The 14,897-nt window shown below is 44.8% G+C and overlaps 1 protein-coding gene across 1 annotated transcript in view; it reads left to right on the forward strand.

The window, feature by feature from the left end:
- The window catches only part of LOC146776065 (polycystin-1-like protein 2), an 865,077-nt gene that overhangs the window by 317,254 nt on the left and 532,926 nt on the right, over window positions 1-14,897 (forward strand). Inside the window, exons 11-12 of the mRNA XM_085637447.1 lie at window positions 1,816-2,023; window positions 2,349-2,466. Of these exons, the coding sequence (XP_085493573.1) occupies window positions 1,816-2,023; window positions 2,349-2,466 (326 nt within the window). The remainder of the gene's footprint in view (window positions 1-1,815; window positions 2,024-2,348; window positions 2,467-14,897) is intronic.

Genomic DNA, 14,897 nt, shown 5'->3' on the forward strand with positions numbered 1-14,897 from the left:
ATGATGGAGGGCGGATCGCCACTGCCGGGCCGGCGGTGGCGATCCGCCCGCCATCGTCATCAGCCCCATAGTGTTCTTAAAGCCCAAAAGATTCTGCAGAACAACTAGTTCCCCTCCAAAATAACTTGCATTTTATAATGATTATAGGACAGAAAGCACACCCTTTTCGTAATATCATATTTCGTAGGAGCGTTGGATTGAACATGTTTCCTTCATGACAACCATTAAATATATTTGTTCGTACAGTACCCTTAAAAATCCTACCTCCTTAAGCATCTTAGTGGTTAAAGCAGTACATATTTAGTTAAGGTGATTAAATCATACATTCTGAAACACAGGAATACAATAGCTTATTCGGCTACCAGCAGAGCTCAGCTAAGTGACCTTGAACTTGTAACACAAACACATCCTTCCTTCCAGAGATGAGAACAAATTATTATACATTTGCAATAAGAAAGACCATATCAGAGGCTGTATTTGTGTTGATTTTTTAAAATAAAGAAAGAAGACACATGCATGTGCAATGCTGTACATCTAAAATTAACATGCACTTTTCTGCAGCTGTTCTTGAGTGAATGTGAGTGCAGCCTGGTGAGGCCTATTCATTCTAACTGAATCATTCCCAAATTAACCATTATTTTCCAGCAAATTAAAACTCTCTAATAAGAACAATAATGCATGTTTGAACTGTGCATAAACTTCAATGACTAGATACAAATTGACAAATTAGCACAATAATAGAATTCTGACTTTCAAATGTTGCTATATTTCTTCTCAAGAGCGGCCGGTACAGGCAAGAGCGGTGAGGCAGGGGCTGGACGGGGCGGGGGATAAGTCGGCAGACGACAGGATAGGGGAAATAAATAAATAAAATCGCTTACCTTGCACTCACCGCTTTGCTGACTCGGCGATGCGGCGTGTGCAAGGTAAGTGGTTTTATTGATTTATTTATTTTATTTTCCCTATCCCCTCATCTGTTGACTCACCCCCGCCCCCACTGCTTCACCACTCTTACCTGTACCGCTGCGCCTGTTGCTTCCCCTTAAAAATACAGCATTTGTTATTCCTTCTAAAAATATATAGATTTGCAAACACACCAAGTAAAAAAGGGGACAAGGCTTTGTGTGAGCGATTAGACCTGACCCTTCCCAAATACCACTTTAAAATTGAAAAAAATAATTTCTCAATACTGTATATAGCTTTTGGGAACTGCAATTACTGTCGCCAACGTTATCCTGAAATACATGTGGGCAATCAAGATTACTGAAGAAAGGAAAATCTATCAGTATGGCTTTTGTCTACAAAACACATATTATGTGAATGTCTCAAGGTGCTCCATGCCAGCTGTAAAATTGCTACAGAGCTCTTGGTTTTTACCCAAAGTTTCCTTATCTTCTACCATTTATAAATTTGCATTTTTGCTAGCAAAACAATAACTATAAAATAATTGGCACAATTCAATTTGGTATGAGAAAATATGCCTGGATTGCCCAATATTTCACCCCTGACATCGGACTGTTTTTGTTAGAGCTCTTGTTATCTGCACAGACTTGGCTCTATATTTAAGTTAACTAGGAATTATCGGGGTTTGTTGCCTTGAATTATCATTGCTAAAATGGCATTTGCCAATGTTCTTAGTCTACTGAAAGCCACATTGGATTACCAAAATGTGTTCCTTTTTTTGTTGATCTGTCTGACCCTGGATACTGCTGATTTGCATGTCTTGTCAGTTAGTGTACACTTATGTGAAAGCCTCCACCAGTGTCCTTTACTGTGAATGGGCATTGTTTAATTATATCTACAATCTCTCTTTAGGGTCTTGTTGGCCAAGGTGGAGTGAATGTGTGGATCAACATCACATCCTGCCGAACTCTCCTGAGCTGAGGATTCCTGCAGAATGTTTGCCTCCTCCAAACGCAGCAGTGACCTTGAAGGTTGCAGTGAGAAGCAATGGGAAGGAAGACGGACATGATGAGCAATGCCTGTATGTGACTGCCAAACAGCGTCTGCCACTAAAAATCAGGTAGGTGACTTTTTATTCACTTAATTTAATTCCAATACAGTTGCCTCTAGAACATTGTTTCCTTTCTCAATATTATTTGTTGTTAAAAAATAAAAAATAAAGTGTGTGGCACTCACACTATTAGGTCAGTATATCATTAAAAGGTGCTCTTCAATACTTACAAATTCCTTTATTTATTTCTATTCTTGCTTTGAATTATGGACCTTGTAGTTGTGCTGTATCACTGTTGCTTTAGACTTTCTCCAAGAACAGCACAGCCTTGCCACAAATGTTGTCCATGCTATCATATGCCATATGAATTAATTGTGTGGAAACTTTCTTCAAGGTGTGAGAAAAACTGTAAGCCTGTTAACATCCACGAAGACATGTCATTCAGTGTCACTTGTGAAAAATGCACTGGAGCCCAGTTCCACTGGTACATAGACAACAATTTCCCAAAGAAGGTGAGATAAATCTGTCCTTTAAAAAAAAAAGAAGCTAAATGAACAACATCCATGCAAAAAATTGAATCATGTTATGTGATGCTCATTGTTCCAGAAATGCTATTGTAAGGATATAATGTGTAGAGGAATGGCTTAGTGGTAGACAATGAATAGTTACAAGCAACAACTTTTATGGCATATGTTTTACACTGAATTATTCCCAAACATGTTGATAATATCGTAATTTAAGCAAAAGAGCTTAAGAGTACATAAAAATGTAAAGACGTTTAAGTTAACATACATGTAAACAAGACAGTGCTCATCTAGTTCTAAAAACTCAAAAACCTGTGCTCTGAAAGATGATTAATCAGTCTTCTGGGTGGTTCTGCATAACACCCCAAGTGTTACACAAGAAGGAATCGTAGGAAAGTTTCAGACCTCTTTCACACCTAATTTATGCCAAGTACAGGCTAAGTAGTTGCAGGAGGGCTCATGCTTATGAGCCTCCAGTCGCTTCAGTCAGGGAAAAGGTAACTTTATAAAATTTACATTACCAATATATCTAATAAAATTCAGACGTTACCATTAGATTGGAATTTTACCAAATATAAACAAGCATTGGCATAGCCAATAGGTCTCGCTTTTGGGACCTTATAAGTATTTGGTTATGCAGCACAATATCCTTGGTGCGACTAAACACTTATAAGGTCCCAAAGGCGAGACCTATTGGAGAGTTTGGCGCCTTTGCCTGTACCCGGTAAGAATACCTTAGATGAGGCACTAAATTGACCTCTGATTAGCATCTTGGTGGTTCATTTGTACCATGTCTAGTGGTAAAGGGTGCTTTCAATTAAATATCTAAGGCGTTTCTCGTTGTTTCTTTTCATCGAGAAGAATGCCACAGACAAGATGCAGCCCTGAGCTGGGGTCCTCGTTGAACCCCGACTCCAGGCCTGTGTGCAGCCTTTGCCATTGCTGGACAAGGAAGAGACTCATTCCACTACAACATTGGGGCTTTATGCGGGACATACCCGGATATGTGCTGCTAACCTCCCTTCTACGTGTCACGATGGCAGTGTGTGGGTAGTGAGTGGCTGTTAATGCGTTAGACTGGTGATGGAATCTCCTGGGGGCAGTTCATGCGGTGCTTGGTGGGGGAGGAAGGGTCAGGTGATGTTGGCCGAAATCGCTTGCTGCGGGGCTGGGGTGGTTTTTGTTTAATTCACAGCGTCCAGTTGGACACTGGTGCATATTATATGATCCTGCCCTGAGACAGTCTAAATCGAGCATGTAATCTTTACAAGATTCACTATTAATATAAATTAAAACTTTAAAATCATGACTCATGGAATGATGGAATCACATTTTGGAGCATGAAGTTGCTACGCACACACTAATAGAGAAGAACCATAACATATATACCTTATTACTCATGGAATGCTAAACAGTTTGAACACAGGACAGGCACTAGAACATGGGTACCCACAAACATTGGCCGAAGGGCCACAAAATATGGTCTGTAGTGTGACCGAGGGCCGCACTGATGCCAGCAGGGTGGCGGTAGAGGGTCTGGGTGGGCCAGGAATTGTGTAAGAAGGTCTAAAAACATGTTAAATAAACAGGCAAGCATTTATTTGCAGGTTAATAAATACTTGCCTGTTTATTTAACATTTTTTTTCTAAATATTAGTGCTCAGTAATTGAACAGCAGCTCGTGCTACTGTTCACCGGGGGCCACATGTAAAAGTCAAGAGGGCCGCAAGTGGCCCCCGGGCCGTACTTTGAGTATCACTGCACTAGAAGATATTAAAACTCACACTTCCTTTAACCCAGGGGGGCTTTGTTTGGGCAGCAATCTGTAAAGAACAATGTATTTAAGAAATACCGCAAGTGCAGCATCATAAAAACACTGATAACCCCGAACGAACCATTTGACAGTACATTTTCATTCGGTCCCAGGATTTCTCAGAAGTTTAAATCCGGCTATAGCCAGGTGGGATGAATAAAACACGCGCATAACTCGCCAACATTACAAAGCTTGAATTGTAGCCATCTGGGACGTAAAGAGGAGCTAGCTATGTTTCTATTAAGCGTTGGGCGCTCAATATATAGGGGAGAGTGGTATTTTAGTGTTGTGCATCGGATGGCTAATTCCCGCTTGAAATAATATAGTGGTATTCCTAGAAAAAACAAACCGTTGGTAGAGAATCTTCAAGGTGAAAAAATGTGGGCTGCGGCAGGGCTAGTACATTTAAATGAGACATCCATAAGAAAAGCCAGTGCCTCTGGCGGTAGCTTTCAGTTGAACAGAGATTCTCCGACACCTTGTTCGGTACAATGCCTTCCCATCTCCCCCCTCTTTTGTTACGGAACATGCCATTTAAACCCCATTCACAGGTGTGACATGGGGTTAACAGGCCATTAAAAAGCACATCATGAGCGGCAGGAAAGGGGGTAGAGAAACTGTTTGCCACAGATTAGGCGGAAAGCGGCGGTTCTGCATACCATACGCCGGCCCTGTTTACTGAACACCGGAAATGGAAGCGATAACTCTGCCGACCAGAATTAAATATGAAAGCGCAAGTGCTCCTGCCTGAAGCCAGCGCGCAGAAACTCTCTCTCTGACCCGGGCTTCACGTCACCTGAGCGTACGCACTAGATGGCAGGTCACAGAAAAAAACAAGCATTGGTCGCGGGGAATGCAAAGATGGGGGCTGCAAGGGAAGAGAGAGGCGGAGGCGCGCGGCAAAGACGCGAGTGGTGCGTGCGCAGCAGCGCCCAAAGTGAAAGTTATTGCACGTTCACAAGAGCATGAACGCAAGCATTAGGCCAGCAAATGCCGGTGGGAAGCACTTTTAAATCCCACTTACAATAGTCGAGCAACAGCGCATGCGCTGCTGTAGGCTCGACCTAAAAATGAGTCTTTGAATGAAATCTTTTGTTGGTGCAGGTCAAGCGTCATAGATTAATGTGTGTAATCTGTATTTTGACTTTCCTAATTGCCAACTACAGCCTGACCAGTGACAATGTCATTTTGAACCTAGTCACTGGGGGAACATGCCATTTCTAATGTTATACGTTTCACTCTTAAATAAGATGCAGCCTAACTTGTGGACAGCAGGGTGTGCTTTGGGGGGAACTTACTTAACATTTAAATCAGGTTCTCCATTGTTCAAAGGTTTGATTTGACAGGTCTGGGCAGCCGGGTTTAAGCTGCCGCTGTTGGTCTTTAGAGGCTAGACCTGAAGTTATGTTTTCATTTCCACTATTTGCATGGCACAATAGATGCTGCAGTCCACAAGTGGCATTTAACTTTCTGTGCAAAGGGTGCATTTCCACATCACATACTCCACCCTCATAGCAAAGTTAAATGTGCCAATCAGGTTTGAAGCCAATTTTAGCTTGCATTAGAGGTAAGGCCACATACAATGGGCACTGGTTGGTAGTGCCCCAGTGCTCTAACATTGGGGTTCTACCATCCAGTGCCCAGTGTATGTGGCCTTACTTCTAATGCAAGCCTACCAGAGAAGAGTCCCACACAATGTAAATGGGGGTGACCACCCAACTGAGGTCACTTTGAAACAACGTCCCTTTCCTGGGAACTCCCATGATCCTCTCTAAGGACGGCATCGTCATTAAAAAAAACTTCAATTAGATCCATGCTGGAAAAGGGAGTTAACACCAGTGGCTAGTACCTAGCAAGCACTCAAACACATTCCTTGATCAACTCTGAACTAGCAGCCTTCAGTAGATCCCACCTAATATGAAGTATTGATTCCCATTTAATTACAAACTAATGTGAATACGATTGAAGTGTCTGTTTCTTGATGGTATATCATTGTGAGTCTTCCTATGATGATGTGATATTTAATAGCAATGCGAACATTTAATGAGGCCTGTTGCATTCCTTCTAGTGCACCTGACCAATTTAATGGTGTTGTTGCTGCATTGTGAATTTGGTATAAATAAATCCTCAGTCCGATTTAAGAATCTGTAGATCACACATTATGGCATTCACTGCAATGCTGTTTCCTAGGGGGAGAAACTGGATATATGCTGTGTATTATGAGAGAGAGGTCAGGCTGGAGACTTTTATCAAGTCTTTTTCATCACCATAAGCTAAAAACAGTAATTTTGGCTTTCTGCAATTCTTGTGAAATGAAAAGATGGAAATATGTTTTATGTCATGAGGACCTTACATGACAATGAAACAAAAAAAACGTTGCTCTCCCGAAATTGATGTGAGAGAATATTTATCCATTTTCTTTCCAAAAATAAATTCTTGAAATATGATTGCTTGAAAAGGACTCAGCTCAATAAAGAGCCAACTAATCAATTTGGAAGGGGCATACAACCCCAATGTCATAACCACAGTTTCAATGTTAATACAAGTGAGAGACAGCCAACAAGTACATTTCATCTAGACCTTGTTTTTTCATATCTTCGACGTTTCACTCATAGTTTATGCCAGAATTGACTGATAGCACCTTTTAATAGTATAACATTTAATGAGGAGACAGTAGGTGTTTATTCATGCAAGGGCCCTTGTCACAGATATGTAATTTCATAAGTGTGTATCTCTTAGATGGTGGCTGATAGCCCAGGATCAATCTCCTCGAACTGTTCACAGATCCCGAAACAAAATGGCTTCCAGGGCTAACATTGCATCACTAATTACATTGAGAAGTATCATTGATATTCTGGCCATCATCTGACAGTAATCAACTCTTAACTAACAGCCTTCAGAAGATCCCACCCATTATGAATTATTGATTCTCCTTCATCACTGTGAACCAGCATGGAAAAATGTAGGTGTCTGTTTATTAATGGTATACCAATGGGAGTTTTCCAATGATGCCCTGAAATGAATAACAGTGAGGGAAAGCTGATTACTTTCCTATGGTGCTGCCGACCAACCTCAGACTGAGATTTATAAAGCGCATTGATTTAGGCAACAAGTCCGTTTAATACACAAGTCACAAAAAACCTCACCATTTATGTTTTAGACTTCACAATGCGTAATTGCATTATTGGATTCTCCGTTGATGGACAACGCTTATAAATGCTGTTCTGGAGAAGGATTTTGTGACTTGCATATTTGTCTAATCATGCAGAGACTTTTTTTCCAACTCATATACACAAATCAATGAGCAAATATATAGCTAGACTCATGAATGAGGGATCAGGCTCTCTTTGTTTCTCTCACTGCTGATTAGTAAACACAGGGGTAATAAATAAATTAAAGATGTAGAATGGTTGGTTTGACTAATACCCTGTTGTGTAGACATTGTGTGCACATTGTGATATTTTCCTGAATATAACTTACCTTGAGTGACTAGTGATTTTTTTTGTGTCAGTGTTATACCTGTATTTGCCTATTTTGAACAAATGATTTGCCTTTATAGCGATGATCAAGTAGCCAAACAGGAAGTAAGCAGCTTGGCTGTTGCCTGAATCTGCCTATTGGTCGTGGGTCAGACCACTTTAAATACATAATCACTTTGATTTTTGTAAAGGAATAGTTCCTTAGAGATATTGAATTAAGTAATTTTTCTGACCTGACTCACTGAGATAGTGTGCAAACTTAAAGCACTTCCATGAAGCTTACTTCTCATTTCCATTGATGTAGCCCTTTAAAGAAACATTTTTTCAAACTAAGGAACAATCCATTTTAATACTTGAGCAGTTTTTGTTACCTTAATTGGAGTACCAGTGTGCTCCTGATGATTTTTGTATATACATAACCAGTGCATTTTTCAATTCAAGGCAAGAGTGGATTTTCCTCATTAACCATGAAACTAATTGCAAATATGTTACATAAAACCTTGTAACATAACATAATGTAATAACCGAGCCTGAGTGAACTGGAGGGTGCTGCTGGCAGCCAGTTTTAATGTACTGATGAGTTACACCAATATTATCCAAAGCCCAACTCAGGGCATGTTTATTTGTACTCCCTGTCTCCTTTCAGGCTTCCTGGGTTCTCTCCAGTGATGTTGACAGGTCTGCCTCTTGACTACATGACTTCATGTTTGGAACCACTCTTCAGAGTGCTTTGCTTCTTAGGGGTATGATTATTAAAACAATAAAAGGGTAGTGCCTTCCTGGTAAATATGCAGTTTGGGCTAAGCCCAGAGCCATCTTCTACCCCAATTCATCATGGGCCTTGCCTGTCCAAAGAACAAATTGTGGCTGAATTTGGCAGCACCACAAGGTATTGATTGAATCTGCACAAAACCTCGATACTTCTTGAATGCAGATTACAGTTCCCTGATATTCAGGTAGCCAAGATATCTCAGCATACTCTGAGCTGAAAACTGTGAGAAATTAGAGTATCATTTGGAGGGGATGAGAACCTAGTTCAAATAATAGTCACAATGCTTGTCAGGGTGAAACACTGAAGTCACTAAATAAGCTTAAACTTAACTCTCTGGTAGTCTGTCACAAAGCAGTCAAGCTTAACAAAGAGGAAACATGTAAAGTATTTATGCAATAATACTTGAGCAATGAAGTGAAAACATAATGAGGAAACTCTGAAACCAGTTTAGACAAGCAGAGAATATTTTAATTTATAAAATGACACGAAAAAAAACAAAAACCAGATTAGTAGAACCAGAGATAGGACTTTAAAAAAAAAAGAATTATTATTCTTTTTATTAAACATCATCGACAAAATTCACCATATTGTTTCAAGACCGCCACTTCTCTCAGTGAGGAGACTGCCTCTCGCCTGTCTTCCTCATCCAGTTCTAAGCCGTCTCTTACCCATTTCTCCTTAAGCGATTGTAGCGGGTCTTCCATATTATTAATTCGTTTTTTGTAGATCTGAGAGATGTTTTTTTCGGGAAGGTGGCCATCGAGTAGTCTATCCTCAAGGGGAAGGCATCCGGAAGTGGAGACTTACTGGTGATGTGAGTGTGCAAGGCATGTCGAATTTGAAGATACCTGTATTATTCAGTAGCAGCTAGGCGATATTGCTGTTGGAGGGAGGCGAAAGGAAGGATTTCGTCATTGACCCAGAGATCTTTGATCTGGGAGATTTCAATAAGGTCCCATTTATTAAAGACCTTGGATTGCCACAGATTTCCCAGCTTTTAGGAGTTCCACAGTGGAGTTGCCAGGGTGAGTTTATGGTCTCATCCCAGCTGTTTGTTTGCCACGTGCCATACATGGACTGAGTGTGCAGTCGGTCCAGTAAGGGGATATTTACGGGGTCTAGTATAGAGTGTTCTGCTGTACTCCCCCCCTGGGAGGAGCCATCTGTCCATGGCATACCCGGGATCGTCTGGACGGCCATATACCCCCTGGTTGATAGCCGCCAAATGGGTCGCCCAATAATACTTTTTAATGTCCGGGAGACTAATGCCCCCGTCATACCAATTGAGGGTCAACTTGGTTAGGGCGATTCGGGGTCTACCGTCCCATAGGAGGTCTCTTTGAAGATTCTCTATTTCTCCAAAATATGATTTGGGAACTGGATCCATTGAGTTCTGGAGGGCGTATAGGAAACGGGGCAATGCCATCATTTTAAAAAGGACAGCTTTACCCAATAATGAAAGGGGCAGAGACTTCCAGTGTTTGATGTCGCTTTTCAATCTCTGTATTGGTGGCAATAGGTTGCGGGCGAAACGGAGCTCTGAGCTCAATGTGATAAATATGCCCAGATAGCGGAAGCCGTTCAACGCTATCTGTATCGGGCAGCCCCTCGGAAGGATGGGTGGCTCTCCCTGCAGGACATAAACCACGGACTTGGACCAGTTTATGGTGAATCCGGAATATCTCCCAAACACTGCGAGGATGTCCAGGAGGCAGATTAAAGAGGCTCTCGGGGAGGTCAGGTACAGCAAAACGTCGTCTGCGTATAGTGATATCTTATCTTCCCAATCCAGGTACCAACGCATACTGAAAATCACTGTATCTCTGTGGCCCAAGTTGCCAGGGGCTCCAAGGCTAAGGCAAAAGAAGCAGAGATAGGGGACACCCCTGGCGTGTGCCGCAGCTTAGTTGGAAAGCTGGTGACTTGCGGTTGTTTACGACAACTTGAGCCATGCGATTTGAATATAACAATCGGACCCAGCTCTTGAAGGTGGGACCGAATCCCAATTTGTCAAGCACAGCAAAAAGATATGGTCATTCTACCATGTTGAATGCCATGGTGGCGTCTAGAGATACCAATACGGCAGGTTCTAGGATAGTTGTTGCTCTGCCCAGAACGCCATGTAATCTGAGCAAATGTAAGGCGGTATTCCAATGTGGCATGAAGCCTGACTGGTCGGGGTGCACTAGGGTATTAATCACTTTTATCAAATGCGTATCCAATAGTTTTGCCAGGATCTTAGGTTCTGCGTTGAGCAGCGATATTGGCCTATAGGATGCACAGCTGGTTTTGGGTTTGCCCTCCTTATGGATGACCACGATGTTTGCAATCCTTTGATCAAGGGGAAGCATCCCCTTGTCTCTGCTATCTAAGAACATCGAATGGAGGTATGGGGCTATCTTGTCCGGTCTCAGTTTGCACAATTCAATTGGTATGCCATTGGGACCCGATGCCTTCTCCAAATGTACCCCCAGTATCGCCTGTGCCACCTCATTGTCCGTAAAAGAGGACTCAAGATACTCACGATTTTCATCTGAGAGGGTGGGGAGTCTGATATCACGGAGCAGAGCGTTGTTGTCTACGTCTGTGTACTTCCCATTCGTGCGGTAACCCGTCTGGTAGTAGTCTGCAAACTGGTCAGGTATTTTCTACGGATCAGTTATGGGGCGGTGCCCTCGTCTCGTAATTCAGGTACCAGACGGGCAGCCCATTCCTTCCTATCCAGCCATGCAATTAGCTTTCCTGCCTTGTCTCCAAGTTTGTAAATTCTGCTCTGTGTATCTCTACCCTGTGCCGTGGCTCTGTCCACTGCTATGCTTTTGAGTTCGTCCTGTTTTAAATTCAGGAGGTGTGAGTTTTCAGGTGTCACAGCATGCGCTAATTCTTCTTCCCCTCTAAGTATTTCGTCTTCTGCTCGCACTAAATCTTTATGCCTGTCTTTTTTCTTGCCCCCGAACAGGGATAGGGCTTCTCCGCGAATAACTGATTTGTAGGCTTCCCATAACGTTAGTGCTGAGTCTACCGTCCCCCCGTTATCTTGGAAGTAGTTGTCTGTGGCTTGGGCTATTTTCTTTTGGGTTTCTGGGTCATATAGGTACCACAGATTAATGGGAGCTATCCTCCCAGCACTCATGTGGCCTAGGACCACCTTCATCCAGACCGGTTAGTGATCTGAAACGCCTCTGCCTAAATGGTGGATCTCCCGGATGTTGAATGCCTGTGCCGCCTTGACTAGGATATAATCAATACGTGATAGACTACGATGGGTTCCAGACAAAAAGGTGTATTGGGTCCTTTCTGGATTATGTGTCCTCCATCCGTCCACTAGTTCCATGGACTCGAGGAAGTCCGGTAACCACCTCTGCGCGGGTCTAAAGTCCCGCGGGGGATGACGATCAAGCGCTCCAGACACCACTGCGTTGAAGTCCCCTCCAATAATGAGGAGGCCTTCAGGGATTTACAAGAGTATAGCACCCAGGTCCTTGAATGCGTCGCTCTGGAGGCCGGGGGGAACATACACTGAGACAAATGTGGTCGTCCTCCCTCCCACAAACCCGAGACTCCTATATATCTGCCCCGCTTATCAGACTATGTGGATTGAACAGTGAAGGGGAACGAGTTTTTGAGTAGTATGCCCACTCCCCGCGACCCGGTGGTGAAGCCTGCGTGTGCCACCAATCTATATCCTCCCTTGTTCATTGCCTGGCATGTGTACCCAGTTTCCTCCTGTAGGAGGATGACGTCTGGGGCCTGCCGCTTGATATACTGGTTGACCATGCCACGTTTGTTCTTGTCACCGAGTCCATTTACATTCCAGCTGAGGACTCTAACCCCTATATCCCACTGTGTACCCATCTGTATTAAAGTATTGCAACCGCTTTTGCTCTGTAGCACATGTTGCTGTTGTCGATAGAACAAACTCTACATACATTTCAAACCTCAATAACATAAACATTCCCTCCTAACCTCCCCCCTCCCTGCGCCCCTGCACTCCGGGATTTAAACTGTCCATGATTCAACCTGCAGAGTGCCTGTCGCCCTATAAAATTACTAAAAGTAGAAAAGTGGGGTACATGGTGCCCCCCCATCCCCACCCCCAACCACAAACAATGAAAGTCGTGCAATCCCTTACATACGATTCTACTTGCCAAGCAATGCTACTCTGGTGAAAGGCTCATACCATTCACAGAAATGTCCTTCAGTCCGCCCCGCAAGGGTCCCGGTTCCCCATCAAAGTTAAGTTGGCTTACAGGCCCACATTAACTGCACTCCCACCACAAGTCCGCCCCTCCCCCCAAACTACTTTACCCCAGCATCTCATGAAGCGCAGATCAATGATTTTCCAGCCAGTCCGCCGCTGCTTCAGGGTGCTCGAAAAACCAGGCCTGTCCGTCCGTCTCCACTCGAAGCCTGGCTGGGAACAGCATGGCATATTTGTATCCTTTATCCCTCAGCACCTTCTTGATCCCCAGAACGGAGCGTCTTTGCCTCTGCACCAACAGGGTGAAGTCTGGAAAGAAGGTTATCTCCGCGTTTTCGTATTTCAGGGGTGGCCCCGTCCAGGCATGTTGGAGTATCACATCCCGAACTTGAAGTTGAGGACCCTGGCAAGGATCTGTCGCGGGGGGGGCCTAGGTTCCAGCCGCCCCCCTTGGGACTCTATGTGCTCTCTCAATGACGAAAAACTTCCCGAGCTCCTGGGTTGCAGGTGATTTAGGATAAGATCTTCTACGAAGAGATCTGTGACCTGCCCCTCCGATTTTTCTGGGACACCCAAGATTCGCACATTGTTGCGTCGCAGGTGCCCTTCGTAGTCATCCAGCTTGTTTTCAGCAAATTTCCAGAACTGTTGCAATTCTTTGGCATCCGTCTGCAGCTGGGAGGCATCTTCCACCAGACTGGCGGTAGTGAGTGCCACTTGTTTGATTCTTTCGTTATTTTTGTTCATGTCCGCCCGGAGTAGGTTGACCTCCACCGTGATGTCGTCCATCTTGTGTTCCAGCGAAGGCTTGATTCCAGCAATTGCTTCTAGGACGTCTTTAAGCGTGGGTTCTGGGTCCACCTCTCCTGCCGCTCCTCCACCCTTGCTCATGGGGGAGGGTTCAGGTATTGATGTTTTGGAGAGTGTGTACCTGTCCAGTCTGGTCTGCTGCCCTGGTTTGCTGCCTCTACTTGACGACATTGCGCAGCGATGGTTGTCCCAGGCGCTTCGCGCTTCAATGAATAGAACTCCGCAGCGATAGGAACACTGAGTTGTGCCCAGCGTTGAGGGCAGACCTGCCACCCCACCTGGGCCCGCCGCCTACCTCCTTAGGTGCGGTCTCACAGTCGGGAAGAGGGGAGGCGGGCGTCGGCGGTCATGGCACATGACCCGCACTTAGGCTATATTCTGAGAGGGCAGGCCAATGCTCCGGTATGATGGGTCCAGATGTATAGTATGTAATTATAATGTGCGCCGGGGAGGATTAACAGCGCGTGTTGCGCGGTTGGGTGTATTAACGGTGCTCCCTGGGGAAGAATGGGGTGAACGCCACCTCATTCCCATTGCCAGTGGAGCGAAAGGTCAGGGCTTGGAAATAACGTTGTCCCCATCGTTGGAGTGGCCCGCTCTCTGGCGGGACCACTCAGCACCACTGCCCTTACAGTGTCACGGTCGGAACTAGCAAAGCTCCTAGCCTCCCCCCTCAGCTGTCTCAACTCACCGGCTCTGGGGGCGCAGGCAGCAGTCTTCTCTTGGCGGTGGCAGCAGGCGGGGCTCTCTCGCTCCTTAGAGCCTCGCGGGTGATCCGCTGCACCGCTCTTCACCCGGGCCCCCTCCTGGGACCCGGGACTCCGCATGTACACTCGGAGAGGCGGGCTAGGCTCCCGTCCTCCTCCCTGCACCAAAGGCTTTTCTCGCGGGGCTTCCCTTCCGTCTCGGAAGCCCCACCCATCAGGACATCACCTCGCCTGCCTTCCGGGTCGCGCTGGGAAGCGGCCCGGAAAAAAACTCTTTAGCGGCTCAGGCCGCGACGGGGATACGAGGGGTAGGCTCTCTCCAAAGCTCAAAACTGCGGGGTGACCACCCGTCAGTTTTACATAAGGATAAAGCGGGGTGGGCACCCGCATGGTAACCAAAGAAATAAGCAGGGTGGGCACCCACCGGATACGGCCCCAAAAATGCGGGGGAATCCCCACATCGGGATTCCCTTGAGCTTGATTGCAGCGTCGCACTGCCAGTCAAAATTAGGAGCGCTCCTCAGGATAACTAGAGCGCCTTTTAGAGATAAAAATAAAGCGCTTACAGGGCGCTAGAAGGCTGCATCAAGTCTTGGCAAAGTCAAAGGAAAAGCAAAAGGTCCAAGAAGTCCTGGATG

Source organism: Triturus cristatus, chromosome 12 (genome assembly GCF_964204655.1).
Source record: "Triturus cristatus chromosome 12, aTriCri1.1, whole genome shotgun sequence".
Taxonomy (NCBI): Eukaryota; Metazoa; Chordata; class Amphibia; order Caudata; family Salamandridae; genus Triturus; species Triturus cristatus.